This window comes from Pseudorasbora parva, chromosome 4 (genome assembly GCF_024679245.1).
Source record: "Pseudorasbora parva isolate DD20220531a chromosome 4, ASM2467924v1, whole genome shotgun sequence".
Classification (NCBI taxonomy): Eukaryota; Metazoa; Chordata; class Actinopteri; order Cypriniformes; family Gobionidae; genus Pseudorasbora; species Pseudorasbora parva.
The window spans coordinates 54,350,529-54,369,681 of NC_090175.1; the positions used below are offsets into that span (position 1 = coordinate 54,350,529).

The 19,153-nt window shown below is 40.7% G+C and overlaps 1 protein-coding gene across 1 annotated transcript in view; it reads left to right on the forward strand.

The window, feature by feature from the left end:
* Window positions 1-19,153, forward strand: part of gpc5a (glypican 5a) — a 195,713-nt gene that overhangs the window by 83,767 nt on the left and 92,793 nt on the right. Inside the window, exon 6 of the mRNA XM_067442854.1 lies at window positions 6,831-6,951. Coding sequence (XP_067298955.1) covers window positions 6,831-6,951 — 121 coding nt within the window. The remainder of the gene's footprint in view (window positions 1-6,830; window positions 6,952-19,153) is intronic.

The window sequence follows — 19,153 nt, forward strand, 5'->3', positions numbered from 1 at the left end:
CATGAATCATTACATATCAGAAATCACTACAGATCAGGCATTAGAATTAACACTTACATTACTCACATGTTGTGGCATTACTGTCGAATCAAAAAGTCTGTTTGCAAAGCCTGTGTTGAAATTGCGACTGATTTACCAAAGAATCTACAGTGAAATGAGCTGAATACAAATAAATGATGCTCAACTGAGACATGCACACTGATGAAAATAAATAAGCACTTTCCTAGCGTTAGGATCCTTTGGAAGATAATGTTATTTTAGTTCAGTATCACTCTTCTCTCCTCATCATCTCACTCACACGCCAGTGGGCGGAGCCACAGTTGTGATAATGAAGTAGGCGTTGATCTTCTTCTGCAGAGCCGTCTTTGACCTAGACAAGTCTTTTCACCACAACGAGTCGTTCACTGGGCTTGGTTACAATACAAGCCGTTTTTGGACTAACAAGGACGTTTTCAGTTCTGAAACTTACTGGATATTCTTATAATATGATGACCTATTATATGGCAAAAGCTCAAGGAAAATTTGATTTGTCAGTTCATGACCCCTTTTAAAATGTAATACAGCTTCTCAGGTTGACCAAATTAAAAGCTCCACACAACACTTTTCTATATTGGAAAGAAGAAAATAATACTTTGAAATATTTGAAAGTACATCTGGATTGTCCAAAACGTGTAATAATAGTGACCCAGCTGTGAAAGGAAAGTGTCTGCAGATGGACTGAAATCTCCTGCTATAACGGCAGGTTTCTGCAAGGCCTCCGCCTCCTAAATAGCAGCGCCGATTGAACCCTTATACAATTCTGCAATTACAGACCTTCTGTGTGGATCTCTCTCCGGTGCTGGCCTCTTGTGTAACACACTGTTAAAGCAATAAACCACTTGAGGCCTTCCATTGCAGTGATTTTAGCATGTTTATGGGTTTTCACTTGTACAATGTGAAGTACTTTCACTATGTAGACTATGTAACCATAGTCACATCAGTGTAACACACATCCTGTCTGCCTTTGAGGATCCGTGTGTGTGTGTGTGTGTGTGTGTGTGTGTGTGTGTGTGTGTGTGTGTGTGTGTGTGTGTGTGTGTGTGTGTGTGTATGCGTGCCTATCTAATTTATGTGAGCAAATAGATTTGCAGCTATTTTATTCATCCAATCAGATTTCAGAGGCGATCAGACTAGTTGTTGTTTTTCAAAACTCCACAGTGCTGTTTTTGGCCATAACAGCAAAAACAGGCTTGTGTTTTATGCGAGGCAAATGAAATGGTTTTGATTGTGATATGCCTCTAATGTCAGCCACAGTTACATTTCTCATTACACGGTTCGTTTGGTGGGTGGTTTGTTAAGCAGTAAAATGCGTAATGAGGCGTTGTGTGCTGCTGCAGTGTAAATTTGTAAAGTTTTATGATTGATGTCTTTAAAAAGACAATCCTGCTCATATGTATGCACACCCACACTATCCCATCTTTCATAGGCTGTGGATGAAGAGAAGGAAAAAAACCCTTCAAATTATCTATCTCTGGCTCTGAACGATCTGCACACACCAAAAGAACGACTGAAGAGCGTTGTGATTGAAAGAGTTTGTTCCTCAGAATACTGTCTGTCAGTCCATGTAAGATAAATAATATCTCTGATCTATTTTCTCTTTTGCAAAAACCGAGAGTATGGCATGTGCATGTGTGGAGAAGTGTTCCACATGTTGGGAGTTTTTATCATTCGACACCTTTTAAAAAGCAGATCCGTGTTCCTCGTCTGCGTGTCTCCCCGCGAGACTGTTCCGTGAGCGTGTTATGAAATATTAGTGAAATGTCTGCAGCGGCTTTTAGTGTGGCACATCCGCTCTCTGCTTATGGCTGTTCTTTTGAAAGGATTTTTTTTTTTCCTGAAGTGCACACAGCAGCATGTTTGCAAGTGACCTGCATGTTGATGATTCAATATTAATCAAGTCAGACATAGCTGGCTGTTAAATGAGGGAGAGATTTTTTAAAGCATTAGACTGCCGTTTAAAAAACTTTGCATCCTCATTACAGCTTGGCCACTTGTTTTAGTGCATCATGACACATGAACTGTGAAATATTAACTTATTTGCATGAGTTTCACTGATTCCAGCTCACTGCTATAATAGTTTGTTGCTGTGCGGTTACTATAGGGATGCACAATATTATCAGTACGACATTGGAGTCTCTGGTCAGGCTTATCACATTGTGTATACAGTCGGTGGGCGGGCTTAACATAATGGCGACAGAGACTTGGAGTGTAGCTTTTCTTTGAGAAAAGAACAAAGAACGGCACTGAAGTCATTGTTAAGAAGAGAAGATGTGTACGGGGTTTTGCCGACCAGATATGGCGAAAGTTTAATCTGTCAACGAGCTCCGCTTCACCTTCTTCGTAGCTCTGGTTGGTTGTAGAGCTATCCTATCGCATGCAGAGGGATTTTAAAGACAACCGTTTATCCGCCCCTCGGATTGAGCTGTCAATGGTGAGTTATTATTATCTGAAGCTAAACAAATAATCAACTGATTTCACGCCACCCACATTTCATGTGCACAAACTATAAATCCCCAAAAAATAAATAATAATATTTAGGTTACAGGTCTCGGTTAAACATGTACTGACTCTATTAGGGGTGACCCCGAATAGTCGAAGATACGATGCATCGATATGCGGAGCCTGATTCGACCACCGATCTCATGGTCGAATATTCGCGGGTGTTATGAAACAAAGATCATACCATTTTGGCAATATGGGGGTTCTCAATATTTTAAAGACGTGTCGCGGCGCTGAGCTGAGCATCGGTGTGCGACCCCTTTAAGGGCGCTGAGCTTCGCAGTGCGCCTTTAAAATTAGAACACGTTCAATGAGTGTACACACACCGGCAGCAGCATTCAGCGCCTGTCCGCAGCTACTCAGGAAGTTGTTTAAAATGCTGCTGCACCACAGAACGCTTTCGTGCAGCTCATCTGTCAGTCAATTCAAAATTGAGCTCGCGTGTATATAATATGCGCGTCAGGTGGCGGTGTAAGATCCTGAGGCGCGGGGCTGAGCTTCGCGTACGTCACCCGCTTTAGGCACAATCGGCTTCAGAACGTGCATGTAAACACACTCAAAGTGTTCTTTTCTATTATTGTTGTTTTCAGAGCTTTTAATATACTCTTATTATAAAATGAACTTTATTAACGTATTTATCTTTAACTAGTATCCTTTTAGTAAGGAGACCTCTGAAATCTGAGATCTCAAAAATGTAAAAACATGTCAGGTTTTTGTCCTTAAAGTCCTTCTGTACTCAATTGTATCCCTTAAAACTCATCTTTGGTGAATGTTCATCAACCAATCAGATTCAAGCATTCAACAGCCTTTAGTATAACGAATACTAACACATTCAGAATGTAAAGATATACAATCTGCTCAAGTTTACTCCAGCAATATTATTCTTTTAATTCAGCCAAGAATTCGCTCCGTGATGATTATATCAACCATTGACTATCATGATGTGAATTCACAGATCAGAGTTTACCAAACTTGATCTTTGAAACTCAAGGAAATGAATAAGCTTGTGTTTGTGATTTGACGCATTTGCAAGCTTGTGAATCAAAGTCAGTGGAACAAAAAAGTGTAGTGACCGCCCCATACGTAGTGTGTTGTGAATCAGTGTAGTTGTAAATATAAAAGCACACTATATTTGTTTTACAATCTTCCATCACTAATTGTGTTAAGCCGATGTCAAGCGGTTAGCTGGTGTTATTTTTTATATTGAAAAGCTGAGAAGTCTGCATTTAGTTTTGTTGTTTTATCAGCCTTAAATTTTCCACTTCAACTCCTTAAATCAATTTGTCTCAAGAGCACAAAACACACAGCGAGACTTAACGGTGTATTTCTGGAGCATTTGCATTCCACTGAAGTGCGTGTCTTTCTCTCAGAGCGCCGCCACGGGTTTGAAAGTTATTCAGATGAGTGTGTGGAAAGAGCTGGAATGGCTAAGTGACAGCCCTGAGCTAACACACCTCTTCTGCCTTAAGCTGGAATCAAAGCAGCAGAGGAGACAGCTCAGTGCTGTTGTGAGGGGCTTTTTGTCTCACGTCCTCCATTCAGACACACTGCCGAGGTGAAACTACATGCTCCTGCACGATGGGAGGGTGAGACTTGAGGCTCAGCGTGACATAAGTAGCACGTTTTCCTTTTTTTTTCTTGTCTTATTTCCATGTTATTTGTATCCTTTATTTCCGTAGTTTTAATCTGACTCTTTTTCAAAACAGGTACCAGCAGGTTTCACGGTCCTTTGATATAACCTGCTGTTCTGAATGATACCATATTCATATGCAGCCATTCAAATTCAGTATGACTATGGTATGTCTTTGTTGGTAAGTGTAAATCTAAACATTTTACAACCAGAAGCATTTGCAATAATAGCTGCTCAAAATGTATTTCTGGAGCATATGTATATCTGCAAATAATACATACTATATACAGTATTTATCAGGCATAACATTATGACACTGACAGGTGAAGTGAATTCTGATTATCTCTTCATAGCGTCACCTGTTAGTGGGTGGGATATATATTAGGCAGCAAGTGAACATTTTGTCCTCAAAGTTGATGTGTTAGAAGCAGGAAAAATTGGCAAGTGTAGAGATTTGGCGAGTTTGACAAAGGCCAAATTAGTGCTAGATGCAAATTGTGATGGCTAGACGACTGGGTCAGAGCATCTCCAAAACTGCAGCTCTTGTGGTGTGTTCTCGGTCTGCAGTGGTCAGTATCTATCAAAAGTGCTCCAAGGGAGGAACAGTGGTGAACTGGTGATAGTTGTCATGGCTCATTAAGGCTCATTGATGCTTGTGGAGAGTGAAGGCTGGCCCGTGTGGTCTGATCAAACAGACAAGTGTGTTGCATATGGGGCTGAATATCCACAGACCAGTCAGGGTGCCCATGCTGACCCCTGTTCACTGCCAAATCAGAACTGGACCACAGAGCAATGAAAAAAGGTGGCCTGGTATGATGAATCACATTTTGTTTTACATGGGTGCGTGTGCGTCTCTTACCTGGGAACACATGGCACCAGGATACACTATGGGAAGAAGGCAAGCCGACAGAGGCAGAGTGATGCTTTGGCCAATGTTCTGCTGGGAAACCTTTGGTCCTGCCATCCATGCCGATGTTACTTTACCACCTACTTAAGCATTGTTGCAGACTATGTACACCCTTTCATGGAACCGGTATTCACTGGTGTCTGTGGCTCTTTCAGCAGATAATGTGCTCTGACACAAAGCAAAATGGTTTGAGGAGCACAACAATGAATCTATGGTACTGACTTGGCCTCAAATTCCCCAGATCTCAATCCAATCGAGCATCTGTGGGATGTGCTGAACAAACAAGTCTGATCCATGGAGGCCCCACCTCACAACTTACATGACTTAAATGATCTGCTGCTAACATCCTAGTGCCAGATACCACAGCACAACATCAGGGGTTTAGTGGAGTCAATGCCTCAACAGGTCAGGGCTGTTTTGGCAGTAAAAGTGGGACCAACACAATATTAGGAATATAGGTCATAATGTTACACAGTTTTTTGTAAAAATATATCATGTTAATCTTAAGTAGTATTGTATCCTTCATATCTCAAAATAGTCTTTAGTTGTATTCGATTTATAAAAGACAGATAAGCTGTACCGATAGACTTACACACACACACACACACACACACACACACACACACACACACACACACACACACACACACACACACACACACACACACACACACACACACACACACACACACACACAATATTCGTGGCATTATCCCTCCCTGGGTAACTTTTGATTCCGATTACTTTGATATTTTTCACATATGCACTTAAGTGCTGATTGCCAAAAAAAAAAAAAAAAAAAAAACCACACACATTTGATGCTCACTGCCTGCAGTTTCCACTCATGACTAGGGAAAAAAAAAAACACACTTGCGCAATCCTTTGCTGCTCTGAGAAAAAAAAGAAAAGAAAAAAACTGAATCCACTTTTCCCTTAATGCTGGGTTATTTGTGAAGCTGAACAAGGTTATCTGTCCCTCACAACCAGAAACTGATTTTGTGGTCTAAAAACAAGTGCCCATATGAGGAATTCAAACCATTTTCACATAACATGTGGCCATTGTGGCTCGAAAAAAAAAAAAAAAGGAGTGTATTTGGCACAGACATACTCTTTAATACATCCAACTAATCTTTTGACATTTTGGCCATGTTTAGCATGAGCATCCACTCTTTACGAGTGTAAATAAGTCAGAATGCAAGAAATAGCATTAGACACACCCCCCTTTAAGAAAGAGTTTTAGTTCCATAAATATGATTACCTGTGCCCACTGTGCATTTTCCTATTCATTCATATATTTTCCTCACTGTTTGATAGCTTTACTTTTTATGTGTCCTTCTCAAGGTGAGTCTCAATAGGTGTAAAACGAATTCACCCATAAAGAATTGTAATATTTCATGTCATTTGTCAGCAGTGCTTTCTCCGCACTAGTGCGTCTTATCTGCGGCCAATCACAGCACACATCCATTCTGCCCCACAAAACCCCAATCTGTCTCTCAGCCTGAGGCCTATCGCTTTTTAGTGTGGCTTGAGTTATTTGTCCCGTCTCAGGCTCTTGGGGTTTTTTCAGGTATTCTTTACGCCTCTTTCTTTGCTATGCTGATAAATGTAGTTGGTTCATGTAAGGCCTTCCTCATCAAGCCAAAAACAAAGCTTCAATCGCCTTTGCACTGAAAAATTGGAAATGAATCCAAAGAAACGACACCCACTCACCATGAACAACAGTCTCTCATTCTTTATCCTTTTTTGTCTTTATAGCTACACTCTGCGAGTGGTTGGCAACGGGATTAAAGCCCAGGCAGAAAACCCAGAAGTCAAAGTGAAGGAGGCCGACCCGGTGATCAATCAAGTCATTGATAAACTGAAGCACATCAATCAGGTAAGCCTCGCCAGGAAAAATACCATCAAATGGAACAACCTAACGAGCTCCTGGATGTTCCACACGATCCTGTTTCATAAGTTGCTAATGTCTCAGGCCAGCAGATCAGAGCAGACCTCGTTAGCGCCGCTCGTGGATGAATCAAACGCTGCCATTGTGCGCATGAAACCTGTTTAACATGCTCTTCAAAATGGCTCAGGGTTCTGACAGTCAGTTTTCCAGATCGCTAAAGTGTGTGTGTGTGTCTACGTGTGTGCGATATCATTAGTAATATGTAGTGGTTATTTACACTAAATGTACAGTAAATAGCAACTAGATTCTATTAACATTCATTTTCTGTCGAAAATGTTCATTGTTAAACGATATGCAACAATTACAAAATGTGGCCCCACTTTATATTAGGTGCCTTAAGTACTGTACTTACATCAAAAAATAAGTACAATGTACTTACTGTGTTCAAATTGTATTGCAAAACACCTTTGCTGATATTGAGGTGGGATACGGGTAGAGTTAGGGACAGGTGTGGTGGTGTGGGTCAGTTTAAGGGTAAAGTTAGGGACAGGTGTGATGGTGTGGGTCAGTTTAAGGGTAGAGTTAGGGTCAGGTGTGGTGGTGTGGGTCAGTTTAAGGGTAAAGTTAGGGACAGGTGTGATGGTGTGGGTCAGTTTAAGGGTAAAGTTAGGGACAGGTGTGGTGGTGTGGGTCAGTTTAAGGGTAGAGTTAGGGACAGGTGTGGTGGTGTGGGTCAGTTTAAGGGTAAAGTTAGAGACAGGTGTGGTGGTGTGGGTCAGTTTAAGGGTAGAGTTAGGGACAGGTGTGGTGGTGTGGGTCAGTTTAAGGGTAGAGTTAGGGACAGGTGTGGTGGTGTGGGTCAGTTTAAGGATAAAGTTAGGGACAGGTGTGGTGGTGTGGGTCGGTTTAAGGGTAGAGTTAGGGTCAGGTGTGGTGGTGTGGGTCAGTTTAAGGGTAGAGTTAGGGTCAGGTGTGGTGATGTGGGTCAGTTTAAGGGTAGAGTTAGGGACAGGTGTGGTGGTGTGGGTCAGTTTAAGGGTAAAGTTAGGGACAGGTGTGGTGGTGTGGGTCAGTTTAAGGGTAGAGTTAGGGACAGGTGTGGTGGTGTGGGTCAGTTTAAGGGTAAAGTTAGAGACAGGTGTGGTGGTGTGGGTCAGTTTAAGGGTAGAGTTAGGGACAGGTGTGGTGGTGTGGGTCAGTTTAAGGGTAGAGTTAGGGACAGGTGTGGTGGTGTGGGTCAGTTTAAGGATAAAGTTAGGGACAGGTGTGGTGGTGTGGGTCGGTTTAAGGGTAGAGTTAGGGTCAGGTGTGGTGGTGTGGGTCAGTTTAAGGGTAGAGTTAGGGTCAGGTGTGGTGATGTGGGTCAGTTTAAGGGTAGAGTTAGGGACAGGTGTGGTGGTGTGGGTCAGTTTAAGGGTAGAGTTAGGGACAGGTGTGGTGGTGTGGGTCAGTTTAAGGGTAAAGTTAGAGACAGGTGTGGTGGTGTGGGTCAGTTTAAGGGTAGAGTTAGGGACAGGTCTGGTGGTGTGGGTCAGTTTAAGGGTAAAGTTAGGGACAGGTGTGGTGGTGTGGGTCAGTTTAAGGGTAGAGTTAGAGACAGGTGTGGTGGTGTGGGTCAGTTTAAGGGTAGAGTTAGGGACAGGTGTGGTGGTGTGGGTCAGTTTAAGGGTAAAGTTAGGGACAGGTGTGGTGGTGTGGGTCAGTTTAAGGGTAAAGTTAGGGTCAGGTGTGGTGGTGTGGGTCAGTTTAAGGGTAAATTAGGGACAGGTGTGGTGGTGTGGGTCAGTTTAAGGGTAAATTAGGGACAGGTGTGGTGGTGTGGGTCAGTTTAAGGGTAGATTGTTGACAATGCAGCATTTTAATATTTTGTTTGGCCCAATCAGACATCAGTGGGCGGAGTTAGTGCAAATAGCCTCTGCCAACAAGGCAGGCTATGTGCTAATAGTGTAAAATAACACACTGTATTTTTATATTTATTTATTTGTTTTTATTTATATTGCCTTTTTATGCTTAATTATTTTCCAGTATATAGTCCATTAAGTAATCAATGACAGATCACATATGACACTTGTCTTGTTACAAAAAATGCAGAAATTCAGTGGTCAGAGGATGCTGGGACCTTTTTTGCTATTCAATTTTTGCATACATTTCTGGTGACGTTCATATCCAATTCTCCTTTTATTTCTGAATTTTTCATCAGTTGCTACACTAACATGAATCTTTAAAGTGTGATTAAGACAGTACTGCGATTGAGCTGAGCTGGAGCTCATGTAAACAGAATACTGTGACTGCTAATGCAATTATGCTCATAATAAACCACAGTAACCCAACCATAATCACAGTAAAATGTCTACTGTGGTTTAATCACACTATTTGTGCTTTAATCGCATTTCATCCAGCATGATGCGCATGTGCTAGTGCTGGCGTGCTCATGAAGGGAGGACACACAATCCCCATTGGCATTACCAGCAATTTATGTAGCTGTTTATTTTAGAAATGTCATCCATCGTATTAACTATTACTGTAATCTATCATAGGATTCCACAGCAGCCTGTTTTATGAGCTGTTCTGGACAGCAAATGTTTCAGAAAGGAGAACTTGGACTAAACATTGTTCACATTGGAGCTGTAGTTAGCGTTTGCGCTCTAGACACATTGGAGCCATGATGCAGTTTTTGGGGAGACTACATTTATATGATTTGTATTCCATTATGGTTCTACATTTTTTCAGTTCATGCATTCACTGTGAATTCAAACCCTATAGCATTGCTAGTACCAGCAACACAAAGGCCATGGATATGAATCCTAGAAAATGCATGTTCTGATAAACTGCACACCTTGAATACAAGAAGCGTCGCTTTAGAGACCAGCGTCTGCCAAATGCGTGAATGTAATTGCATTTTCATGTCCTTTCTATGATTAGAATGTAATTTGCGCTCTTTTTATGCGATTATAATAATAATTTAAAAGCTATAAACATACAAAATCCTCTTTTGTACAGCTAAATAAACGTCACCGTCTCACCTCCAGAGCCAAGAGTACTGATTTTCCCTGAACAAACAAGCGTCTGTGTGTTGATTTGATTATTATTGTCATCGCTCTCAGTTTGGAGGACGGTAAAAGCTCAAACGCTGACTCACGCTTGAATGTTTTGCTTTAATTAATACGATTGAAGGCAAATTAGTTTATGCTTCTTTTCATATCCCTCTGTTTTGCAAAATAACACGTCACAGCGGAACACTTAGAGACCAGGAAATCAATGAATACATATTTAAAAATCCATTTTCAGCCTTAACACGTTGGTGTTTATTCTATCCCTGTTCCGCCCGCCGGCCAAATCAATGCTGTTTTACCATCCTGAAGCCTGATGGTGCTGTCCTGCCTGCTGTAATAGATTGACTTTCTTCCCTACCTGCTGGATGTGCTTCAAGACAAAAAGACATGTTGTGATTTTCTTATGAGAAACATGTGCTACAAGGTGTTTTTCACCTTCAAGTGCCTGCATTTCAAAAGATAATCTGAGCCTGTCTGTATGATGTTCTGGTGGATTTCTTCATCTGTTTCAACATTGATCAGCCTAAAAAAAAATGATTTCTGAAAAAATATGTATTTATAATTTATGTATTTATTTGCATATGCAATGTCTACCCATTCTGATTGCACAGTTTTCACAAACAAATTAAATTTAATGTAATGCATATTTATACAGAGTCAGTAACTAGATTTATACACATTTACATTTACATTTAATCATTTAGCAGACGCTTTTATCCAAAGCGACTTACAAAAAAGGGGAGAGCAATACTGTAGAAGCAATGAAACAAACAAGGCCAACAACCTGGAAGAGCTGTAAGAAGTCTCAATTAATTAGCACAGTACACAAGTTTAAAAAAAACAAAAAAAACAATAGCCACCTACAACAAAAACTCACGTACGCAAAAAACAAAACACTGGATTTTGATAGCCATGATAACAACCCATTAGGACTAAGGCTGTTGCCAATTCAGTGGCCCAATGGGTTGAATACACTCACTGGCCACTTTATTAGGTACACCTATTCAACTGCTGGTTAATGCAAATATCTAATCAGCCAATCACATTTAGGCATTTAGACATTGGCTGCATCCAAAATCACATACTTCTCTACCATATAGTAGAGGTGTCCAAATGAATCGTTTCTTTGATGCATCGTGCATCCGTACTCTGGGTTCGAGCCGAAGTCCGAGCTCGAAGCCCTCCCCCGGGACAGCACGCCAAATACGCATTTAAATGTACTCTCTATAAATTATAAGTGTGAACTTGTGAATTGAACATGACAATCCGTGACATGATTTTAAGAGGACAGCTCACCTTAAGCAGACTGCATGATTAAGTTTTAGCTCTTGTACAAGATTAGCATACTCCCCTTTAGACTCTGTTCTTTTAAGACTTTTAAGTAATAAAATCTCGACATCACTGTCACAGATCGCAGCTGATGTGAATGGTTTTGACGCAAACTATATTTATAACTTTTCCGCTTCGTTTTTTTTTGGTTACGCGTCTGGTGTTAAAGGGCCTTAATTGTGTGATGGATATTTTCTTGGCACACTTTGGGCCTCTTAGTACCAATTGAGCATCATTTTAGCGTCACAGCTGACCTGACCTTGTCCATCTCTTATGACCACATTCTGATGGCTACTTCCAGCAGGATAAAGAGCCATGTCACAAAGCTCAAATCACCTCAGACTGGCTTCTTGAACATGACAGTGAGTTCACTAACCTCAAATGGCCTCACAGCCACCAGATTTCAATCCAATAGAGCAGCTCTGGGATGTGCTGGAACGGGAGATTCACATCATGGGTGTGTGTTAAATCTGCAGCAACTGTGTGATCCTGTCATGCCAATAGGGACCAAAATCTCTGAGGAATGTTTCCAGCATCTTGTTGAATCTGCACCAAAGACAAAGTATTTTATTAAATAATTTTAAATAATTGCACACCTCTAAGGAGTTAGATCTAAGTGACATCATCTTTAAGCAGAAGGTCAGTTTTAATATTTCTGATCATAATCAAGGTCATCTCCCTGTATCCCGAGACGTGATGGTAGCAATTTGTTGAATGGTAAAAAGAGGGATATATCGAGATTGAAAGAGACCATCAGAGGAGGCCTTTCAGACGTTTCCTCACAGCAGGTTCTCTCCAGCTCTTTAGTCTTTCTGCGTAGACTCACAATCATTTCTTGGCCCGGGGTGCCGTTGTCATCTCTGATAAGATGACAAAGTGTGCTCCTTGATGATGGTGATGATGATAACTGGAACAAGGAAAGGACATTTGCTGGGAATCTCAGCGTGAAGACACTGGTCCTCATAGAGATCTCTCGTGGGTGTGTAACGGGACTCTTGGCACATGATGTCCAGAGCAATTTGGCCCTTTGAAACCTCCCCCTGTTGTGGAAATGGACCAATCGGGCTGGACACTATGACTGTATATGTGAGGATATCCGATTACAGGCCAGAGGAACATTTTGATTGAGTGTTGGGAATTAAACTGTGTTGAATTGGACACTTACAGACCTTTACTAGAATCTGAGGCTTTGGCAGAAAGAAAAACTCATTCGGGAGAGCAGCGTGAGACGTCTTCAGCAGATCAGACTTCATAAACACTGCAATAGGACACTGGTATAGCATGGCATTTTTGATAACATTTGTTACACTACCAGTCAGAAGTTTGGACACACTTTCCCATTCTCTGTGATGGGAAAGTGTGTCCAAACTTTTGACTGATAGTGTTAGTGTTAGTTTTATTGTATGTGAGTATTAAGTACTTTAAAGTTGCATGCTAATAGAATGGTATATGGAGTTCAGTAGTAAATAAAGGTACCAAAGAATTACCACACCATCACTATACCACTACAGTACTTTACAATAAAACAACTACAGAAGGGAAAACAACCTGGTACTGCTACCATATTTTTATGTATTATAGTACCAAAGTAGTATGGTACCTTCACTCTTTTTTTCTTTTTTTAAAGGATTCAACAGAAAACAACACTTATAAAAGTACTATTGTACTACTATGGTATTTTGAAAATGCAGTGGCACAATTTCAGTATCATAGTGTATTTCAAAGAACCATAGTATTCCCATCTACTATACCTGTACCATAATACCACCACTGGTTCTCAAAACTATTTCAGAGATTACTGTGGTATCACTAGTGCATTGCTAAAAAGTAAAGACAAAGCATTGCATTACCATGGTAGTGTGTTTGGTCCTCTTTGTCCAGGGCAGACTCCAGGTAGAATCATAAAGAAACAGTGAGTGAATGCCATGGGATAATGGTGTAAATATTCTGGGCTAACCATTACCCCTGATACCCAGCGGCCCAAAGCTGCCACAAGCTTTTAATACAACTTGCCTGTGGCAGAAAGCCACCCTGCAGCTTGGGTTTGCCCAGAGCATCAGGCTAATGAGCTTCTCTCCTTGAGCTCAGCCCACGGACTTATGAAAAGAAGCCCATGGTCTCTTTTTTTTAAAGCCATGAATGTGCCAAAAACCACAGCATTTTTGTTGAAGATGTGTTCTTCTAATGCCTTTAGTTTTGGTCCAGAGGGGGTGATTTTAGCGCCAAGTGCTTTTTCATTTCTTTGTCCAAAAATTACTTTCCCGATTCAGGTCCTGCATCTTTCTGAAAGGTGAAGTGTGCCTTTTCTTTGATGTGAAAATGCACTTGCAGCTCATTTAAAAGTGATGATATCCAATTAAGGGCTAACAGAACACTTTGATCGAGTGTTAGGAATTAAACAGTGTTGAAGTGGACACTTACAGACCTTTACTGGAATTCTGAGCCTCTGACTGAAAGAAAAACTCATTCAGGAGAGCAGCGTGAGGCGTCTTCAGCAGATCAGACACTCTCTGCTGTAGAATGTATTCTGGTGGTGTGTGACCTGTGTTTGCAAAATGAGTTGCAATGAGCAAATAGTCAAAAATGGGTTTTTGTTGTCTCTATTACCGATGTATGATATGTTGGAATCAGACAAAAAAATGGCTGAGCTACACCTGTTTAAAGTCGATTGAGTCAGCAAGGTCAGTTTTGCACAAAACTTCTCTCAAAATCATCTAGCAACCATACCTTAAATCCCTGGTAATAACACCACATTTGGCACACACAAAGTCAAAACCAATGTCTATGATGACCCATACCCATTCCCAGATGTTTGCGAGAATACTCGTAATTCTGTGTATGTGTATATCAGGATCGCTCGCTGTCTGAGGCGTCTTTGTGCGCGTGCGCTTTGGATCTGTCAGTAAGCGTGAGTAAGATCATTTTGTTTACATCAGCATAAGTTTGAAAATCATATTTCATTGGTTTAGAGTCGAGTCATTGAGAATTTGCTGGGAATATTCACAAAGTTGGAACGCTATGCATTAAAACGACACCAAACTTGTGCTTGAAGTGCAGTTGTGGAGAAGCGAGCAGAGAAAAATGCCATTTATCATGGACAGAGGAAAGGTACTCCTCTCTGAAACCATACAAATGAAGATACTTTTAGATGTGTAATTGCTATTTGGATCATTGGAATCGCTTGATGATGGTTTAATGAACTCCCATTAAACCCTCCAATAATGACATTTTCACTTGTTTTGTCTGTAGTTCATAATCAGCCAGGACACATATATAGACCTTTAAAGTGACATTATTATTAGGTTTATTTGGAAAGGGACAGGTACAAAAAAAAACATAGATAAACTTGAACATTCATCTGATTTATGCATCATAGTGTTTTTAATTCACAACACTTGTGCCTAGTGTATTGGGGACGTATCTTTAAAGTGAGACATCTGCATGGGAAAAGGCATATCCAACAAAAGTCATGTAGAGTTTATCCACCAGGACCTGATTGGAAACCTGTTTGGTGTCATTATTTTTGTAGTTCCATTTTGTGCCACTGGTGTGAAATGACACACTTCAACTTTAAAAATAGTTTTGCGTTGCAGGTTTGTTGTTACTTTTGAGTTTTGCATCAAATCACAATGCAAGCCATACCCTGTCTGTCTGTATATGTCTATATTTCTTCTCGCCTGTCTGCGTCTCTCTTTCTTTGTTTTCGCTTTCTTTCTGAGTCTCCTCGTTCTCTCATGTTCTGCCTCTTATTGTCTCTCACATCCCTCTCGTTTATGGAAGCGGGAAAAATTCATGCATGCATTTCGGTGTTGTTCATACTTTGGAGGAGCTGAATACATTGAGTCTGATCTGCATCTTAATTTAGCTTCTTTGGAGCTCAGAGTTCCCAGCAGGCCGAGCAGAGGCTGAGGTCGTCTCTGTCGACCTGTGCCGATCCACACCATCTGCGATGTGTCACTGCAGCATGGCCATAGAGCTGTATGTCAATGAGAAAATCGGATCGGATGTACAGTATGCATGCTAAAGTGTGTTTGCTTTTATATGGCTGTACATCAGAGTGCGCTGTGAGGGATCAAGCAATAATGTGTGAGCTGTCAGCTGTGTGTACCACTGTAACAGGGTGCATCTCAATCAGCTCTCTGGTTCAGTAGTCAGGGTGCTGATCAGCGAGTCTACCATTTTAGGGCTGTCTCAATTGCAGTATCCTTTCAGGGCACTGAAATATTCACAAAATCCCATAATGCATTGTGAGGAATGGAGCATCGATGCTCACTATGTTCCTGATAGATGCCCCCTTTTGTTTTGTTCTTTTACATTTGAGCCCCTGAAAAACTCTGCACAGCCCAAATACATTGTGTTGATTTCAACAACTTTAATGTGCTTAGCATCAAGCACCAGGAAAATACAAGTATCGGATCTTGACTCTTTTTGTTCATAATATGAATTCCATCAATAGTGTGGAGTTTTCAGTTTTCACGGTAATGCCAGTAGATGGCAACAAAGAACTGAAACAAAGAGTCATTGAATCATTCATTCAATTAATCAATTTAAAAATATCTATTTGAGTGAATCGTTCAATACAATTACAAAACAATGTTTTTTGTTTTGTTTTGTTTTTTCTTGAATGAATCTTTGTTTTTGATTATTAAATAGCCTATCGTTTATGAAAAAAATCCTTTTCTATGTGTTCTGAAGAAGAAGAAAAAAGTTTATTTAAAAACGTGAATAATAAATATTCAGGGAACAGATACATTGATCAGGCATAACATTGTGACTGGTGAAGTGAATGACACTGATTATCTCTTCATCACAGCATCTGTTAGTGGGTGGGATATTAGGGAGCAAGTGAACATTTTGTCCTCAAAGTTCATGTGTAAGAAGCAGGAAAAATGGGCATGCGTAAGGATTTGAGCTAGTTTGACAAGGGCCACATTATGATGGCTCGATGACTGGGTCAGAGATTATTGTGGGGTGTTCCCGGTCTGCAGTGGTCTGTTTCTATCAAGGAAGAAACAGTGGAGAACCGGCGACAGGGTCATGACCGGCTAAGGCTCATTGATGCACGTGGGGAGCGAAGGCTGGCCTGTGTGGTCCGATCAAACAGACGAGCTACTGGAGCTCAAACTGCTCAAGAAGTTAATGCTGGTTCCGATAGAAAGGTGTCAGAATACACAGAGCATCTCAGTTTGTTGCGTATGGGGACGGCATAGCCGCAGACCAGTCAGGGGTGCCCATGCTGACCCCTGACCCCGCCAAAAGCGACAACAGTGGCACGTGAGCATCAGAACTGGACCACGGAGCAATGGAAGAAGGTGGCCTGGTCTGACAAATCACGTTTTCTTTTGCATCACAGGGATGGCCGTGTGTGTGTGTGTGTGTGTGTGTGTGTGTGTGTGTGTGTGTGTGTGTGTGTGTGTGTGTGTGTGTGTGTGTGTGTGTACCTAAGCATTGTTGCAGACTATGTACGTCTTTTCATGGAAACGGTATTCCCTGGTGTCTGTGGCTCTTTCAGCAGGAAAATGTGCCCTTCCACAAATCAATTGTTCAGGTATAGTTTGAGATGTTGACTCATCTGGGGGGTATGCTGAACAAACAAGTCCAATCCATGGAGGCCCCACCTTGCAATGTACAGGATTTAAAGGATCTGCTATTAACATATTGGTGCCAGATACCACAGCACACCTTCAGGGGTCTAGTGGAGTCAACGCCTTGAGGGGTCAGGGCTGTTGGGGTTGCAAAAGGGGACCAATACAATATTAGGATAGTGGTCATAATGTTATGCCTGATTGTTGTATCTAAATACTAATACAACACACCTAGAACATGGCTATCTTGATATTCTTTATTTTAAGTTAATAGGTTTCATGTGGCATATTTTACAAGTGATGCAAGGTGGTGCACATTGTAAAAAATATGTAGACATTTTTTTCTTTTGGAAAGCCACTATGAATGAAGTCATATACACCTGATTTTTTCAAAGTTAAAATAAATGCATGTAAATGTCAGAATCATAATACATGTCTAAAGGAGTGAAGTGTGGCAGGTTATGAGCTCATTGATGTAATCCAATCGTTCTGCAATTGTATTCCAATCATTATTCCTGGTCAGAGGTTCATGTAAATATTTAGTTTGTATGTAATTGCACTTTCAATACTTCTTTTATAATGCTAACACTGAAGATATAGCTGGTTGTTTTCGTCTGACTGAAGACCTTAAGAAGCACACCATTTGCACACTCCTTGAAACTAAATGGAAAGTTTTCCCAGCTTCTCAATGTAATTTCCCACATAATAGCTGGCTAATTTATTATTTCGTGCATGTATCACGGTTTCTCTTCTGGACTGGAGACTATTCAAAAAATGAGTTCAGCAAAGTTAGAGCTGTCATGAAACTCAGACAAGTGGACGCGCCGATAACTGCTCTCATTTATATGTAAATGGAAATGGTAACCAATCAATTTCTCTCATTTGAATGAAGACTCTTGCCCCTGTGTGGAACCATCGATTTAACTCCAGGCCTGGTCAAAGACACCTCCTGAAAACTCACAGTAGCTTTGCAGAGATTTACCTGGGCTAAGTGTTGTCAACACAAGCTGTTTTGCATGATATGGACTGCAGTCTTTATGTCTGGCGTCTACTTTGTTTCTGTTTATGCGAAGTTCATGTTCAGTTAAATGAGTTAAGTAAGTTGCAAAAGATGAATCAGTGCTTTTGATTTCTTACTATAGGTGTCTATAGTGATTATTTTAAGAATCTTTTAATGAGTGAATCTTTTAAAGGGATACTTCACCGCATTTTCATTTTAAACTATGTTATTCCCTTAACTAAAACGAGTTGATACATACCTCTCTCGTCTCAGTGCGTGCACTTAATCGCTCTGACGCGCGGTGATGATCTGATAGCATGTAGCTTAGCCCACTAAGCCCAGTTCATTGACTATGGTACCAAACAGAGATCAAGTTAGAAGCCACCAAACTAGAGTGTGGATTGGGCCACATTTTTCAAGCTTTCAGAACAAAACATTAACGTAACAATTGAAATGCTTATTGAAATGAAAGTCCCTCTTACCATTTTTCTCAAACTGTATGGTTACTAAACTGCAGCATGGGATAATCTATCCATCAAAGTTTAGGCGAATCGAGGTTTTATGCAGAAAAAGGATTGCATCAACTGTGGATGGCTTCAAGGCTGTCCTCCTGCCAGCAGCGCTGAAGTTGCTCTTTTCGTGTATTTTACATTAATAGAAAATTAATGTTTAAATTTGGTGGGAAAATATTTCATAGATAAATATCTGTTCCATTGATACCAGCCTTCATTCATATTCATAAAAAGCAAAAGTTTTTTACATTAATATTGGTTATTTACTGTAAAATAATTGCATCATAAAACATTAAAAACATATAAACACGTTTTTAATTGTGATTAATAGCAATTAATCACAGAAAAATGTGTAATCAATCTTTTTTTTAAATCTTGTTAATCGATTGACAGCACTAAAAGAAAGTTTATAAAAATATATTATGCATGCACTATCTGTCTGCCTTTTGTATTTATTGCATTGCATATTGTATGTTCATGGATGACAGATGCTTTTGGACCTTTTTACACTTTGCTGAAAGTGGCTCTCCTATTGATTTTGTCCTATCAGTGTGGCTCTCCTAAAAAATAGTGAAGACCACTGGTCTATGGTATCTGACTGCCACTGCAACACATTTCCAGAATCTCACTTTCCTCTGTGCCTATAGGGCTGGGCCGATCTGGATATTTGCTGCGGGGCGAGGGCTCCGATTACCTCTCTCTTTTTGACCA